The sequence below is a fragment of the Heterocephalus glaber genome, unplaced genomic scaffold (genome assembly GCF_053883595.1).
Source record: "Heterocephalus glaber isolate CG9 unplaced genomic scaffold, H.glaber_assembly_v1.0 deba00001097, whole genome shotgun sequence".
Lineage (NCBI taxonomy): Eukaryota > Metazoa > Chordata > Mammalia > Rodentia > Bathyergidae > Heterocephalus > Heterocephalus glaber.
This window is the reverse complement of record NW_028258191.1, coordinates 557317-575788: the sequence shown is the minus strand read 5'-3', so window position 1 is coordinate 575788 and position 18472 is coordinate 557317. Positions and strand designations below refer to the sequence as shown.

The window sequence follows — 18472 nt, the reverse complement described above, 5'->3', positions numbered from 1 at the left end:
AAACATGTATAATAAATTGACTTGTGAATCTATGTTCCAGTGGTTGTAGAAGTTCTCTAATTAAAAGTAGTCTTGGGCCGGGGATCTAGCTCAGTGGTTTTGCCGCCTGCTGTGCAAGCTCAGGGACCTGAGTTCGATCCCTGGTACCAAAAAAAAAAAAAAAAAGTAGTCTTGGGAAGACTTGGTACAGTAAAACCTCTGAAAATGTAAAGTATAGCATTGAATCCCTAAGGGGAAAAGGCCTTAAATAATCCACTTGTTTTACTGAAATCTGTTTGTCTTTATTTTCTCACTTTTTAGTGAATTAGTGCCAGTGTGGTTTTCATGAAAAAATTAAAATACATGTTTCTGATTAATATGATGGCTCACTGGTGACAGTGAGTAATATTGAGAATCGTGTGTGGGTGTGGGTGGGTATGATACGAAGGTATAAAGTACTGAATTTTCTCAAAAGAAGAATCCAAGAATACTTTTCATCACAAACCTTCCACAGTGACTACTGCAGGAAATAGTGCTTATTTGGATCCTTTTTTTTAGAAATGAACTTGCTATTTTAGTTTTCAGAGTTTGGCTTCAACTTTATGTCATAGATATTTCTTTCATTGGCTTTTTTTTAAGACAGCGTTTTATTATGGTGCCCAGACTGGTCTTACACTTCTGGACACAAGTGAGCCTCCCACCTCAGTCTCTCCAGTAGCTGGAACCATAGGAACCTGATACTCCTGCTCCACTCATTGGCTTTTGGTTGTTTTGTTTTGTTTTGTGGAGCTAGCATTGGAACCCAGGGCCTTAAGCATTCTAGGCCGGTGTACTGCTGTGCTACATCCTAAGCCAGACCCTGTTAGTTTAGAGGTCTGTTTTATGTGTATCCTCCTATGATCTATCATCGATATGGCCCAACCATCAAATAATTTTGTCATTTAAGTATTGTGAAAAATGTCTAAATGGAGTTTTTATGTTTGAGAAAGAAATGGTCAAAAGTCCATAATGACAGTACAGAGTACAGGCTCTTCCACAGTGCAGAATAAACTCCATGTAAAAATAACTATATGGAAAAAACCTGAAGTTATAAAAAAATGAAAACTTAAATAGTGTATATTGAGAAATTTGGGTAAAGCCATCCAATTTACCACCTTAAATAGGCTAATTAATGTTTAAAAATTTAAATATCTTCAGGAAGATTTTAATAAATGTATTTTAAAGAAAAAATTAATGTTTTAAGTACAAATTATATCTATATATCTAGCTATCTATATATCTGTCAGAAGAAAAGCTTCCTGGATTGTATGTTAAAAATATTCATTAGGGGCCGGGGATTTAGCTCAGTGCCACTGCGCCTGCCTCGCAAGTGAAAGGTCCTGAGTTCTATCCCTGGTACCAAAAACAAACAAAAAAAATTCATTCGTTTCTGGGACTATATACAAAGAAAATAAACTGAGATATTAGTTCTAGTAATTGAAAATTTAGTTCAAGAAGTAAGAATGCTTCTGTGACATTATTTGAATTCCTAAGTACATTAGTATAGGCCATCTTGCTTTAATAAATTGGCCCCGAAATGTATAATGATTTTAGCACCATAGAAGCTTATTGTTGCTCACTTAACAGTCTGAAACACGTGTTTGGATCTGGGAAGGACAGTGAAGTGGGGGAGGAGAAAATTGGGCAGGAAGTTTGTGCCACCTGTCATTCGGGGCCCTTGGCCTGGGTGTGACTGGGGGACTCTGAGTGGAGAAAGGAACATCCAGGGCCTGGAAGTAATGTGTACCTTTCCTCACATTTTATTGGTTAGAATTTGGTCATGTAGCTGTACTTCATTGGAAAGGAGCCTGGGTAGTATAATCTCACTATCCCCGGTAAATTAGAGGAAATAGATTGTGTTGAACTAACAACAGTCTCTTTCATGGTCATCTGGCTGACACAAAGGGCTTGAAAAGAAAGGCATGTTTATCCTTTTCTACTCTTTTTTTTTTTAAGAGGCTAGGCAGAGAATGACCAGTTTCAAAGAAAACAAGTGAAAAGCACTGAATTGTGGAATATTGGCATTGGAAGAAAAAGAAGTTCTTTAAGTCTTAATCTTCCTTCTCCCACAACCACAATCAGATAGATGACCTCTTTCTGTTTAAAAACTTCTGGCTACTAGGGATTCACTTTCTAAGACTATATTACAAAGAAACAGCTGAACTCAGACTCTTAATAGTTATAGTCGTGCTTCTGCCCTGTAGTGTGCTGGGCCATAACACTGACCCTAATGGAACGCTGCATGGATCAAAGGCCACTGACTTGTATGGCCCACACCTCTGCTCTTGGCTGCAACTGCACAGTTCCTTCAGATATGCTTGGCATCTCTTGGTTTTAACTGTGGTGCCTTTTCCTAAGGCCATTCTGAATAGGGCCTCACGCTTTAGCCCCCTAACAGTCTCTGATGTGAATAAATTTCACTCCATAACACAGCTTCTGTGTGTGTTGGATTATCTTGGTCCCCACATAACTGACATATAAACAACACTGTCATTAAAACTTTGAAAGCTAGGACTGATAGAAGAAAAAGAAAGGATTTTATATAATTTAGCAAAGAAAAAGTGAGTGGCTTAATTCCCAGCTTCAAGAATGAAAAATCTGATGTCTTCCTCAGGCCTGAGACTCAGAAAGAGGAAATCCATTTAATTGTAACAGCCCAGATCTATCTTGAATCAGTCATGTAGAATTGTCCACATCAATTACTGTAGACACACAATTGAAGTTGATTTAAATAGAAATAGAATTAAAATTTAAATGCCAGATGTTGGTGGGGTCTGATGACATGGCAGAGAATCTAAAGGAAGAATCCGGCAGCAGTAAAAGTAGAGAGACAGACATAGCTGTGAAGAAGCTGGTGTATGGCAGAGTAGGACAAATATAGATAATAAAGATGAGCGTGAGTGTGGACTTGCTTTCAAATGTTAAGAAGCCAGTGCACTATTTGTCATCTTCTTGTGTCTACTTTTTAATTGGGTTGTCTATCAATGAGCTGTAAGAGTTCTTTATATATTCTGCTCATAGGTTAAATGCATTGTAAATATGGCCTGTTTAAGGACTACTTTTCATGTTAATGATGTCATTTAAAGTTCTAAATTTTGATGGAACCTCATTTATCAGTTCTTTTCTTTTATACATCATGTTTTGTGTATCCTAGGTAGTTCTTGCCTACCCTGAATTCATAAACATTTTCCCTTATAATTGCTTCTTAAAGTTTTATACTTTTAGTCTTTCATATTTAGGTTCATAGATCCCTTGAAGTTATTTTCATGTATGGAAATAAAGGGTTGAGGTTAATTTTTTATATACGGATACCAGGTGTTCTAGTGCCATTTGTTGAAGACACTATCTTTTCTTCTGCTCTTGAACTGAGTTTATATTCTGTAAAATGTTAATGGTAAATAATCTTTCAAAGTTCAGTGGACCATATATGTGTGGTTCTATTTCTAGATTCTCTGTTTTATTCAAATGATCTATCTCTTTCCTTACACCAACACTGCCTTGATTACTGTAGCTTTAGAGGAAGTCTTAAAATTAGGTACTAAATGTCTTCCAACACTGTTTTTGGTTTTTTGTTTTCTTTTTACTTTACTAGGTCCTTTGTACTCCTACATAACTTTTAAAGTTCAATATCCAATTCTTCATTTATAGCAAGTATACACAGACCTGAATTTTTATACATCCCTTGTGTTTTCTAATCCTGCTGAATTCAAATACAAGTTCTAGGGGCTCTTAGAGATTTCTTAGTATTTTCTCTGTAGATGATCATTTCATCTACATATAAAGATTTTGCTTCTACCTTGCCAATCCTATCCTAATTGTGTCATTTTATTGCCAGACTGTTTTGGTTGGGCCTAGATTTCAAAGTTTAATGGACAGATAAAGAGTAAGCATATCTGCCCCTGTTCCCCACCTTAAGGAGAAAGCATTGTATCTTCTCCATTCATGTAAGGCATTCTCACTAGAAGTATGGAGTACATATCTTTAATCTGTTGAGAAGGTTCTGTTCTACTTCTAGTCTCCTGATAGCTTTTACCATGAACAGCTGTAAAATTTAGTCCAATACTTTTTCTCCAACTAATGACAGGATCATGTGGCTTTTTCCTTTCCTCTGTTAAAAGGATGACTTTTGGGGGTGGATCTTCCAATGCTGAACCAACACTGCCATCCCTATAATAAAACCTCTTTCTACATACTGCCAGATCTGGCTTCTAATTGTTTTGTTAAACAAATTTCTATCTATGTTCATACTTTTTTCTTCCATTATCTTTATCCAGTTTTAGAATTAGCACAATGTTGATTTCCTAAAATGAGGGAGAAGTGTTCCTTTTTTTTCTGCTTTAAATGTTTGGTATAATTTATCAGTTAAAATGTATATGAGCCTGTTATTGTCATATAGGTAGGTTTTCAAGCTAGGAATATACTTTCTTCAATAGGTGCTATTCAAATTTTATATTTCCTCCAGAGTTAGTTTCATTAATTTGTCTTCCAGGGTACTTCTTAGAAGTTGTCAAATTTATTTCAAAACAAATTTTTAAAATATGCTTTCTATATCCTTTTAAATTCTGTAAAATCTGTGATAATGTCTCCTAGGTCTTGATATTGTAATTTTAAAAATGTATAATTGATATTGTTTAATAGGAAGCAAAGGTCTAAAGGATCAGGGGAAGTGGGAGGGGTAGGGGAAAGGAAAGAAGGGAAAAGAAAAAATATGAGAAAAGGAAAAAAATGGAAACAAAATCTTTGCAAATAGGGAAGGGTGGAGGGGGTGAAGGGAGGGCAGGGGAAGGGAAAAAAAAAAAGAACCAAGAGACTCATGTAATGGTACAAGATCCCAATGATGTATATAAATGTATTTTATACCTAAAATGTACCAATAAATTTAATGGGGGAAAAAAAAGAAGAAGCCAGTGCAGCAGAAAACCACTGAGTTATTGGTGAGTGTATATGGACACTTGAATAAAGAAGAAGAAATTGGCCGATAGCTTCTCAGTGACTAATGTGCCTTCTATGAGAATCCTTACGTTTTGAGCTATGACAATCTGCTGCATTATGTTTTACCAATTAATAAAAGGAGATAAAACAATAAATAGTTTTTAATTGAAATCATCCAAGAGAACAGTTACACAGAAGGCTTTACCCCAGTGATACAGCATGAACAGTAAGTTCTGCTGGAAGCCTACTTAGTGTTTCATTGATTGTGAATGCAGTAGGTTAAACAAAATAATCAAGTGAAAGTCCCCATATTTTTAAAAAAGAAAGAGCAAAGAAAGAATCTGTTAGCTGAGATGATTTATTATTCAATGCTCCTTTTCAGAGCTTGGTGAGAAACCAATTCAGTGAAGTAGACTAAAGTCGGGCTGCTTGGCTCTTACAGAATCATAAACGTGTGTTTGTTGGCACATTAAAAATTGAGTCAGTTTAGACCTATTATCTAATTTTGTTTCTGTAGATGCTATTGTGGTCTTAACCACGATACATGTAAGAAAAATGAAAAGCACGATACTAAGTGGTTCCTGGGGGCCCTCTGTATATGTGAATACCACAGGTAGTAACGATGGCTGCTCACGGACCCTAACTAAGTGAGCCTGATAACTGGCCACAGTGGCACTCACAGCCTGGTGAGGACACAGTGGGTGCCTGTGGGCACAAAGCCTCCCACTTCATGTAATACCACAAACATGCACTGGAGATCATACAGTAAGATTTGTTCAGCTGGTTGAATCTACCATTCTTAAACCAAACAGCAAGCATGCAAACCAGTTGCAGTGTGTTGACCAATGCCAATCTTTTCAGATACCCTAAAAGTTATTACTTTAGGCTTTGGATGGCTGAATCAAATCAGCCCTATAGCATTTATCGGGCACTTTGTAACTGACATGATTATGGCTTAAAATTCTAAATCTACAAGGATAGAATTAAACTGATGAAAGCTATTGGCCAGGACACAGGTAAAGAAAACAAAGAGGGATTGCAAAAGAATTCAAAAGAGAGGAAGCTAAGAGTACAATTTATGGAGATGCTAAGAGATGATATGCATTAAGAGTATTTAATACACATTAAGAGTATAGAATATAAAGGAAATGGGAACTGATGCTATCACAAAACAGCCATAGTGTGTAAGAATGAAAACAATTTATAATTGTAGTCAACAAGTGGAAGAGCCAACAGTGACTTCTGTTTCATAATCAATATCATTCCCATCATCTCCTCTTACTAATCTGTATTCAAATACCAGCTCATTAGTGGACACTCAAACACTAGAGATAATTGAATGTTTGTATGCCAAGCTTGAATGTTTACCTAAGAACATTATTTTTTATTACATCATGTCTGACCTAATTCTCCACTCCTCTCAGCATACATGAATTTCATCAACTCTGGAAATAGGAGAACTAATTCTAGATTGCTTAACTTTTGAGGGCAGGATATAAGGAAACTGTATCCTTCAAATCTTCAAATCACTAGTAATTGTCTTGTATACATTATATAGGTTCCTGTCAACATAGGACATTGAGAATAATTATTTAAGAAAGTGCTCTTATATATTACCTTGTTAGGTCCTAATTACAATCCCAACAGATTGTTATGACACATCTATTATCACTATTTTATTGATTAGGATACCTCGGTTCAAAAGATGTCATGAATTGTACATGATCATGCAACCACCAAGAGGAAGAACCAAGGAAATGTTCACATGCTCTTATGCTTTTCAGCCCTGTCCTGACAATGTACTGTTCTGTGCTTTGGAACACTTTTCCCTATGAATACAAAGAGGTTTTTTAAAGGTAGACCAACTGGACTGCATATGAGAAGTTACAAGGATAGAGTATAGAAAGATTTCACAGCTGTTATATTGGCAACATGGAAATGCTAATTATTTTGGAATGAATGTGTCATAACTGAAAGTAGTGTCTCTCAGAAGAAAATCACAGAAAACTAACCCTCATGCCTGGATAGACTGCAGCAGTTAAGATAAACTCCAACGTAAAAATAAACAACAGTTGGGAGTCAGATTCCTTGGATTTAGAGAATACAGATTCAATGCTTAGGTTCAGTGTTGACCCTATGGGGAAATGTGATTCGGTTCTCATCCAGTTTGGTTTGCGAGCAGAATTGTGGAAGGAATTAAGTTCGTGAACCAAGGTGCCACTGTGAGTTCTGCTAGTTTTCAAGGACTTTTGTTGCTCCACTCAGTCTTCTGGGGAAATGAACTATTACTCCTTTACCTGCCAGCATGTAACTACTCATTATGTCACAGAAAAGTTTCCAAGGAAACTATGGAGATGGGTATTAAGCAAGACAGTAGGGGTATGTAAGTTTTAAATATATTATATATATATATATATTAGGGTTTGGGATTTGGGTTTGGGGTCTGACTTTGATAACAGTAAACATCTTTAAAAGATACATACTTTGTCATATTGAAGGGTTTCTAGGGCTGTGTCTACCTTTTTTCTGAGCTCTATTTCATGCATGTGTATTTTTATTAAAAAATAACTTGATGAACTTATGTTTTTATTGAAAAATAAAATAAGAAAAAGAACCATTTATTGCCCACATCTTTTCCTGTTTTTAATATAGTAGGCCTTTTTTTAAAAATGATGTGGTAAAAATGCTTTTATAATATACTTATAGAGTTATTTTGAAAAGGGTGCTGTTAATAATCTATTAATAATCCCTTCAAGTTTTTAGAACCAAAAGTGACCATTTGGTTTGTGTAGAACTAGGAAATTTGATTTTCACGTAGGCAGAATAGAATATTTGGACTCACCAAAAATCTTTATTCTAGAAAGTTGAACTGTCCCTAAAGGAATTCATATGTCTCCCATCATATATTTGGACTGCTCTGGAACATGTTTCTACCCAGCAACTCCATTCCATACCCAGTATGTTTCTACCCAGCAACTCCATTCCATACCCAGTATGTTTCTACCCAGCAACTCCATTAACACAAGAAACCCAGAAGCACAATAAGCTCCCTGTGAGAATTTTGTTTTGTTTTGTTTTGTTTGTACCGGTGATCAAACTCGGGACCTTGTGCTCCCAAGGCAGGCAGTGGAACCACTGAGCTAAATCCCTGGCCCTGCCTGTGAGAATTTTGTGTCTCAGAGCTCAGAACTGAGTAAAGGAATCTTAGATGTGGGGTTCCTTCAACTTCAACCTGACTTAAGTCCTGATCATCTCACAGACCAAGGCCAAGGTTATGTATCTGCACTTGATGACGTGACTCATGTCTGAGGATTGGAGGTTGCTGGAGAAGAAAACTGAACTGAGAGAGAATGATAGAGTCAGATGACTACATCTTGGTCTGATTCCCAGGGGACTAGTTTTAAACCCTTGTAGCATAAAGAACTATGTGAAACTTTCTCTCAGTTTCCTTGTTGGTAAAAATTAGGAAGTTGTTACATCAGTGTTTTCCAACATATTTTAGCAGTTGAACAAATTTTTACAGTGAAATTACATATAAACCCCAAAATAAACAAATGCAGAGGTGTTTGGAATTGACGGTTGTAAAGCTGGAGTCCCACCAACTCATTCTCTGAATGGTCCCTGAGGTATTTCTGCAAAACTCTTGGTTTCTACAGAAGACAATTTAAGGATGTTTTGAATAGTTACTAAAGCCTAAAAATTCTAAAAATTAAAACTTTTGATATGTCTATATCACCTACAGCATATAAATACAATACAGCAAGCAGCGCTTTGCTTTAAAATGGCATTAGAATTTTTGCACAGCCTGTTGCTTTAAAGAGGTGATTTCCAACCGTTTGTGAAGAGGACTGTTTTAAATTCTCCCCAAGACTTCAGGTCACTAGAGTTAGGTATTAAGTCTGCTGACAATACTGAAAATGTTGTTCTAAAACAGGTGTGAGATGACGTGATTGAATAATTGCTAACAACCAAACTCCCTTCCCTGCTCCAACCCCAGAGGCATTTAAACATGAAGGGGAATGGGTATGCAGACCGGGTGACCTCTTTCAGGGACCTCTGCTAAACTGTGAAGATGAGGACAGGTAGGGAAAAGGCCTGTTGATGGCAGTAACTGGCTGAGGAAGACACACTTGGCATTTACAGGTAGATTATAGATGGAAGTTAACTGATCTCAGCTTAAAATAAAGTTTTTAAAATGTTACGTTCCAGATGTTCTCATTTGGTAAATCATATCCAAATAAAAGCCCTCTCTCCTTTCATTTAGCATGTCTTTATTCTGCTGTGGCTGCAGGAAATTTTCTAATTTGCATAAGCTTGGTAGCACATTCACATTGAACTCAACCATACTGTCTTATGATTGCCCATCAGCACATTCATACGTGAATGTGCTGCAGAATCCTATGCCAGAAGAAAACAAACCAAAAAGCATTTTCTCACATTCTAACATGTAAAGACTCCCTTTGGGCCTGTGGAGAAATGCTTCATGTATCATAAATTAACTATTAAGCACAAGTAATGCACCTTAGTCTCCAACTGGTTGATTGTCCTTGATCAAAACGAAGAGGGTTTCTCCCTCTGGCTAGCAGCATTGAAATGCTGGGGCAGAGTCTTTGGGTTCTGAAGGTCTTGTTCAAGAGGAAATCAACTGTGACTTGTGAAAATTTTATATTGTTGCTTCCTAGAAAGAGCATGGTTTATTTATGTTTTGATTCCTTCCTGGTATGGTGTGTGTTATAAAGGGAATTTGGCAAGGCAGGCCATAATGGAGGTAGAGCATTTTTACTGGAATAGGTTTTCAGTTAAATAGCCAAAATTCTTCCTCCATTCTGCTCTGCTTGTATTTTAATATTAGCCAACGCCTGTTTAAAATACTTGTGGCCAATGCATAGTATATTGTGGTTCCACTGTAATATGTAAAGTGGTTATTAAGTACTGTGATTAAGAATTACTTGCAGAGCCCTGTAATATTTTTACTGGCTTGTTCTCTTCTGTGTTCCTATTCATAGGATATCAATAACGAGAGTGACAGCTGACATTTCTCTTGCTAAGAGGTCTGTCCTAAATAATCCCAGCAAGAGAGCAATAATTGAACGTTCGAACACCCGGTCCAGCTTAGGTAAGATGTTCAAAAGTAGTACTTTCAGACCAGGATGACACTCGGAACCTTTGTGAATGTCTTTCCAATTTTCTTTTCCCTCTGAATGGGGCAGTGCTGAATGACTGGGGAGAATCCTAGCATGGACACAAAGGGAGCAGAGTCCTGCAGCCTTCAGCCTCCCCCTCTCTACCTCTCCCTCTCCTCCCTCTCCCTTCCTCCTCCCTCTCCTCTCCCCCTCCCTCTCGCCTTCTCCCTCCCTCTCTCTCTCTGCCCCACCCCCCAGTCAGTTAGTTAATTAGTAGTCTGGTGGAAGGAATCCTCAAGGGCCTCTCCTAGTCAGTTACTTTCTAACCACGTGAAACCTCTCATCTCTGCTTTGCCTAAGCTTCTCAATGAGGCTAATGATATCTGTCACACCTGAGTCACAACTGACACGAAATGAGATGTTCAGCTTTCTTAGATCTTTAGAAGAGCTAACTAGATAATGGTGTTCTTAGTGTAGCTTCTATTGCTAGTTGGTAGTACACAGAACAGTACACCTTTAATTTACTGTGACAACTACCATTAATAACATGCAGGGACTTGAAAAATGTCTTTTCTAGGCTACTAATCCAAAAGCATCCTAGTATTCAACATGATAAAGAAGAAAAGGGTGTGGTTGAACAGGGTATGGACAGTGAGTTCATGCTACTAGTGAATCACATTATTTCTGAAAGCCTATTCATGGTCTCTGCTATAAGCAAGAGAGAAGTAGAATCCTTCCTAGAAATCTCCTTTGCTTTGACATTCTGAGGGCAACTTGGTTTAACTAGAAAAGGAAGGGCTCTTCCATGGTGCTACACAAATGGGCTGTATAGATAATGTAAAACTTTACAAAGTTAGTTTCCAAAATAGAGCACACATTCTAACATCTTGACATGAATCCCCTAAAAACTGCCTTGAACCTGCTTCGGGGATTGTGCAGGATGGAAAGAAGATACAAAGCAGCATCTCTGTATGTATTCCTGCTACAAGATTGGGATATAGTAATTGAGAGTAAATAATTGTAGGATGGTTGCTTTGTGAAGAAATGTTGCATATACCAAATGAATAATTGTCATGAGGGCTAGATTAATGGTTCCTTCTTTAGCACTATGTTTAGAGCATTCCACAAAGTGAAACATTCTTATAGGAACAGTATTTTTGCCTTCAGCAGGTGATCATGGTAGTATTGGTGGTGGATCCGGTTAAATAACTGAGGAAAGTCCAGTCTCATGAGTGATAAGGACATTAAGTTAGGTTAAAGACTTCTCAAATAAGTATTTGCTCTCTGTCCTACCTTATTCCCTCCCTTTGACTCCTCAAAGTATCTTTTAACCACTCTTTCCTCTGATTTATGTAAAACTGAAAGACCCTGCAAAACTTCAGTGAAATGAATTGGCTTGTTAATGCGTATTTGTAGATTCCTTCATCCAGTGTTCACTGAACACTTACTATGTGCCCTGCATTATGCTTGAGTCAGGAAATGCAGGCATAAATAACTAAAGCAATAAAGAAAGAAGAGACAGGTGGTAAAAAGACTGTAGGATTATGGAATTGTAAAGTTATTATTATTATTATTTAGGGGATAAAGAAGAAGGGTAGAATTAAGAGGTGTGTGAGATGTCATAGGAGTTATATTTGAGCCCGCTCTTCAAGGCAGACAGGAATGTACAAAAATGAGAGAGCAGTGGGGAAGGGGAAGTAAAAAAGGATCAAGATACAACATAGCATGTATCAATACCTCACAATGAATATATTCATTATGTATTGCAAACATATACTACAGAAAAAAGAACTGTGTGACTAAGAAACAAATACATTTGTGCGTAGCAGGCTTAGTAAAGGAAGAGTAGGGTGTGGTTTGAAAGTAAAGAAGAGACTGAAAAAGTAGATTGAAGCCAATCTGTTAGGGCTCTAGTGCACCTTGCTAAAGAGAGCTTTATAATACATTCCATGAAACGTTTATAATTTATTAATAGTTGTTATATTGAAAGTGTTTTCCATGGTCAACTAAGTTTGGAAATGATGAAGTAAACAGTTGGCAGTTTTCTTCACTGCAAGACTTCTTAAAGTCTTTATGATAGAAAGCATAACATACATTTGAAATTCCAAAAGAAGCTGTTCTACTATGCAACATATCCTTTGTATAAAACCCCTTTCTTTCCTAGGAAATCACATGGGATTACTATTCTAGGGTATTCATTTTGGGAAATGTTGCCTTGGACCCTAGGGAGCAACTGTAATATTTAAGCATGGAAGAAGTATGAGCAGATTGGTTGTAGGGGAGATTATTAGTCACAGAGATGCTAGAGGAGTGGACCTGGACAGTTTGTGGGCAAGGTTCTAGAGGTATTCATCCAGGGCCTCCAGCGTCGTAGCCTGTGACTGTCCAGAGCTCCATTTAGCTGGGCTAGGATTACAAAAACTTCCACTGGCACTCCTCTGAGAATCAGCTTTGGTTGAGATTTTTTTTTTTCCTTTAAGAAAATGAGCTACATAGATAAAAATGCCTTTCTCTTCCTCATCCCTATAACTTATTAAATTCTACATACATATTATCTGAACACTGGACTCACTCAGTATGCAGGGTGGCCCTCTGCCCTCCAGCCCCCCACCTTGCCTGAGTGCCCATTGCCGTAGGTTGTGTGTTGGCTGAGCAGTATATGTGCCTGGCTTCTTCTCCTATCAGGAACCACACATAAGCTTGTCATTGGTCGGAGAGACATGGTCCAGATAGTTGCAAGTTATTTAGACAGAGACTCAGAGTGCCTTGGGGCTCTTGGAACAGGGTGGTCCAGTTTGTATCACTGCTGTTCTGCTGCTTCAGAAAATATTATATATTCAGATTTAAAATTAAAACAATATAGACTTCTTCTGGTATACTGCTGATCAGAGCTCCCTTAAACCAAATGGCAGGTTAATAAAACAATAAATAGAGCAAATACCGTCATCCCAAGGCTGAAACTTAATATGGGAAAAATTGACTTTATTTCTAAACTGCCTAAGAAAAATTTCTTTTTAAAAGTATTTCTGACATGCCAGAGAAAAAGGGGAAAATATGTTTATTGTTACTAACAAATGTAGAATATAATTTCAGAAGAATTTCACAAATAAACCTACTTGTCCTTAAATTGGTATCTTGAAAGCTAGTCATCTGCCAAAGCAATATGCAATCATTCAGTCCATTGGTATTAGGTATGAAAAATGATAGATAAGTTGGCTCTCTAAATTCTTAGTATTTACTATAGGTTATGCATTAAATATCAGTAATTCTATGGGAAATAAGTATTTTGCTATTATGTAAAGTCCCCCCAAATAGTTACATGATGATTGTTGAATATTCATGATCGCACATTCCCTATCAATACTTTTGGTTAAGAAAGGTGGATTTTTTCCTTTTTTTTTAATGAATTTTGTTGCTACATTTTAGGTATACAATATAATGACATTCATCATTGGAAATTTGCACCTTTACATAATCTCTCTTGGTTTTTATTTTTTCCCCATTCACCTGCCCTCCCTTCAACCCCTCCATCCCTCCCTATTTACAAAGACTTTGTTTCCATTTTTTCATTTTCTCATATTAATCCCATTCCCTTCATTCCTTTCCTCTACGCCTCCCACTTCCCCTTCCCCCCTTTTCTTCCTATTTCACATTATCCATTATACCTTTTAGACATTGTTTACACTTTCAGTTTCTCACACTAGAGAAACTACTCGGTATTTACATATGTGTGTCCTATTTCACTGAAGAGTATCACCTCAATGGGCATCCATTTAGCTATGAATGTCTCTAATTTCTCACTTTTTGTGGCTGAGTATTACTCCAATTTATTTTTAAAAACCCGCATTTTCTTTATCCAGTCTCCAGTTGATAGGCAGTTGGGCTGGTTCCATGTTTTAGCTATCACAAACTGTGCTGCTCTGAACATGGGCGCACATATATCACTGTGGTAAGATTCTTTTAGTTCTTTGGGGAAGATCCCCAGCAGGGGAATAGCTGGGTCAAATGAGACTTCCAGTCCTAGTTCTTTGAGGTCTCTCCATACTGATTTCCACAGTGGTTGCACCAGTCTACACTCCCACCAGCAGTGGAGCAGGGTTCCTCTTTCCTCACAGCCCCACCAGCATTTGTTATTGGTTGATTTCATGATAGCAGCCATTCTTTCTGGAGTGAGGTGGAATCTCAGCCTTGTTTTCATTTGCATCTCTCGAATGACCAATGATGTGGAACATTTTTTCATATGTTTGTTTGCTATTTCTACTTCTTTGTCTGAGAAATGTCTATTCATTTCAGATGCCCATTTTTGGATTGGGTCTTTAAATTTGAAAGGTCAGATTTTTTTTTAAGTTCTTTATATATTCTAGATAGTAGACCTTTATCTGAGGAACAGCAGGTGAAAATATTTTCCCATAATGTGGGTTGTCTGTTCACTCTGTTGGTGGTTTCTCTTGCTGTGCAGAAGCTTTTTGATAGGAAGAGATCCCACTTGTTGAAAGTTTGGGCTAGTTCATGGGCAACTGAGGTTTTGTTCATGAAGTCTTCTCCTACACCAATGTCTTCAAGAGTTCTACCTAACCTCTGTTCCAGCTGGTTCAGCGTTTCTGTTTTAAAATTTAGATCTCTTATCCATTTCGATTTTAGTTTAGTGCATGGTGAGAGATAGAGGTCTAGTTTTAGTCTTTGGCAAGTTGAAACCCAGTTTTTCCAACACCATTTATTAAAGAGGCTATCCTTCCTCCAGTGAGGGTGTTTGGTTCCTGTGTCAAAGATGAGGTGGCTGAGTGTGTCTGGAGTTGTTTCTGCATCTTCTAATCTGTTCCACTGGTCTTCAGGTCTGTTTCTTTGCTAGTACCATGCTGTTTTTATCACAGTAGCTTTGTAGTACAGTTTCAAGTTGGGGATTGTGATACCCCTGCTATGTCTCTGTTGCCTAGAATTGCTTTGCTATTCTAGGTCTCTTCTTGTTCCAAATGAATTTTTGAATTGTTTTCTCAAGGTCTGTGAAGTATGCGGCTAGAATTTCAGTAGCAATTGCATTGAATCTATGTAGCAGTTTTGGAAGTATGGCCATTTTCACTATATTGATTCTTACTGTCAAGGAGCAGGGGGAATGTCTTTCCATTTTCTCATATCGTCTTCAGTCTCTCTTCAGAGTGCTATAATTTTCAGAGTAGAGGTCTTTGATTTCTTTTGTTAGGTTGATTCCTAAGTAGTTCAGTATTTTGGATGCTATTGTGAAAAGAATTGTTTGCCCTATTTCTCTCTCAGTGAGTCTGTTGTTCAAGTAGAGGAAAGCTATTGATTTCTGTGTGTTGACCTTGTAACCAGCTACTTGACTGAATTTGGTTATTAAGTCTAGAAGACTTATGGTGGAGCTCTCGGGGTCATCTATGTAGAATATCATGTCATCTGCAAATAATGACAATTTGACTTCTTCATTTCCTATCTTTATTCCTTTTATTTCTTTCTCTTGTTTAATTGCTGTGACTAATGTTTCCAAGACTATATTGAACAGGAGTGGTGATAGTGGACATCCTTGTGTTGTTCCTGATTTTAGTGTGAAGGCTTTCAGTTTTTGACCATTTAGTATGATATTGGCTGTTGGTTTTTCATAGATGGCTTTTATCAGATTGAAGTAGAGACCATCTGTTCCAATTTTTTGTAGGGTTTTTATCATAAATGCATGTTGGATTTTGTCAAATGCTTTTTCTGCATCTATGGAGATAATCATATGGTTTTTGTCCTTGGCTCTATTGATACAGTGTATTACATTGATTGATTTGCGTATGTTGAACCATCCCTGCATCCTCAGAATGAATCCCACTTGATCAGGTTGTATGATCTTCTTGATGATCTTCTGAATTCTATTTGCCAGTATCTTATTAAGGATTTTGGCATCTCTGTTCTGAGATTGGCCTATGGTTCTCTTCTTCAGTTGGGTCTTTCTCTGCTTTGGATATCAAGGTGATGCTTGTTTCCAGGAATGAGTTTGGGAGTATTGCTTCCCTTTCAATTTCATTGATGACTTTAAACAGTAGTGGCAATAGTTTCTCTAAATGTCTTGTAGAATTCAGCAGTGAAGCCATCAGGACCCAGGCTTTTCTTAGTTGGTAAGTTTTTAATTACATTTTCAGTTTCATTGGATGATACTGGATTGTTTAGAAGTTTTAGATCTTCTTCCTTCAACATTGGTAATTCATACTTATCTAGGAATAGGTCCATTTCTTTTGTGTTTTCCATCTTATTGGTGTTTCGGTTCTGGAAGTAGTTATTGATGATCCTCTGGATTTCTGCTGGGTCTGTTGTAATTTCACCCTTTTCATTCCTAATTGCATGGATTTGGGCCTTTTCTTTCCTTTTTCTGATAAGACTGGCTAAGGGTTTGTCAATTTTATTTTTTTTTTCGAAGAACCAACTCTTGGCTTCATTGATTTTTTTGTGTGTTGTTCTGTTAGTCTCCATTGATTTCTCCTCTGATCTTTATAATTTCCTCCCTTGTATGAGCTTTGGGTTTGTCCTGCTCTTCTTTTTCTAGAAGCTTATGGTCTTGTTTAATTGAACTCCCTCTGTTTTCCTAATATGAGTATTCACTGTTATGAATTTCCATCATAAGATTGCTTTTGTTGTGTCCCATAGATTCCGATATGTTGTATTGTCATTGTCATTTAATTGTAGGAACTGTCTGATTTCTTCTTTAATTTCCTCTGTGACCCATTGGTTATTCAGAAGCCTGTTGTTAAGTTTCCATGTGTTTATGAACTTCTTGTGGTTTCTTTTGCTATTCAAGTCCAATTTCATCTCACTATGGCCTGATGATATACAGGGGATAACTTCAATTCCTTTGCATTTACTTAAACATGTTCTGTGTGTGAGTCTGTGGTCTGTTTTGGAGAATGACCCATGTGCAGCTGAAAGAATGTGTGTTCTGATTTTGTGGGTGGAACACTCTGTAAACATCTGTTAAGTGCATTTGTTCAAGAGATTGATTGAGTTCTAGTTTTTTGTTGCTTTTTTTTGTCTAGTTGATCTGTCAATTTGTGACAGTGGGGTATTGAGGTCCCCTACTACTATTGTGTTAGTGCTTACTTGATTTTTCATGTCCTTTTGTATTTGTTTTATGTAATTGGGTGCACTAGTGTTTGGTGCGTATATATTTATGATTGTCATCTCTTCCTCTTGGATTGGTCCCTTTACAAAGATGCAGTGTCCTTCTTTGTCTCTCTTAATCAGTGTTGGTTTGAAATCCACTTGATCTGCAAAGAGGATAGCTACTTCTGCTTTTTGGGGGGTTCCTGTCGCATGGAGTATTGTTTTGCACCCTTTAACTTTCAGTCTGAGTTTCTTTTTGAATTAAGTGTGTTTCCTGTATGCAGCATATTGTTGGATCTTGCTTCTTGACCCATTCTGCCAGTCTATTTGTTTTGATTGGTGAATTGAGACCATTAACATTGATGGTTATAACTGATACGTATTGACTTATCCTTGTCATGACTTTTTCTTTTTTTTGGATTCTCCCCCTTTGCCTTCAATTTCTTGTCATGCCCAGTGAATTCATTCTGCTGGGCTTCCTGGGGTTGTGATCCTCGTTGTCACCACCTAGGATATTGTCTAAAATGTTTTGGAGTGCTGGTTTGGTATTCACAAAGTTCCTCAGGTGCTCTTTGTCATGAAAGTATCTTCTTTCTCCATCAATTTTGAAAGATAGTTTTTTGCAGGGTACATCAACCAAGGTTGTCACTCCAAGATCTTCTTGCCTTGAGGGTTTGCATTGAGAACTCTGCTGTGATTCTGATGAGCTTTCCTTTGTATGTAATTTGTTTCTTTTCTCTAACTGCTTGTAGAATTTTGTTCTTCTGTTGGTTTCTGGAATCTTAACTATTATATGCCTATGTGTAGTTTTTTTTTAATCAAGGCTAGTTGGAGTCCTATATGCCTCACTTATCTGTATGTCAAGTTCTTTTCCCCGGCTTGGGAAGTTTTCTGACATCACTTCTGTGAACAGTTTTTTTATGTTGTCTGCACTCTGTCCTCTTTCTTCATTGACTCCAATCAGTCTTCTGTTATTTTTCTTTATATCGTTTAGCAGCTGCTGGATTGCTTTCTTGTGGTCATTTACTATTTTTAAGAAATGTTTCTTTTCCTGGTCACTAATTGCAATCCTATCTTCTGTATCTGAAATTCTACCCTTGCATTGGCTCATTCTGTTGCATAAACTTTCAGTGGAGTTTTTAATCTCCTGGAAATCTGTTTGCATCTGTTTTATGGATTCCATTTGTTTTCTATGTTGAGATTCCATCATGTTCCTCAGCTCTTCTATTTTTATATCTGTGTCGAAGGTGGATTTTTTGGTAGGTGATCCAACCTTGAATTTTTACTGGATAAACAAAGCAAACCATGGG

The 18472-nt window shown here is 37.3% G+C and overlaps 1 protein-coding gene across 11 annotated transcripts in view; it reads left to right on the top strand.

The window, feature by feature from the left end:
• Cacnb4 (calcium voltage-gated channel auxiliary subunit beta 4) overlaps positions 1-18472 on the top strand; it is a 305695-nt gene that overhangs the window by 264963 nt on the left and 22260 nt on the right. For all 11 annotated transcript variants that reach the window (XM_004870023.4, XM_004870022.4, XM_087209998.1 and 8 more), the window contains one exon: positions 9957-10066. In XM_004870023.4, coding sequence (XP_004870080.1) covers positions 9957-10066 — 110 coding nt within the window. The remainder of the gene's footprint in view (positions 1-9956; positions 10067-18472) is intronic.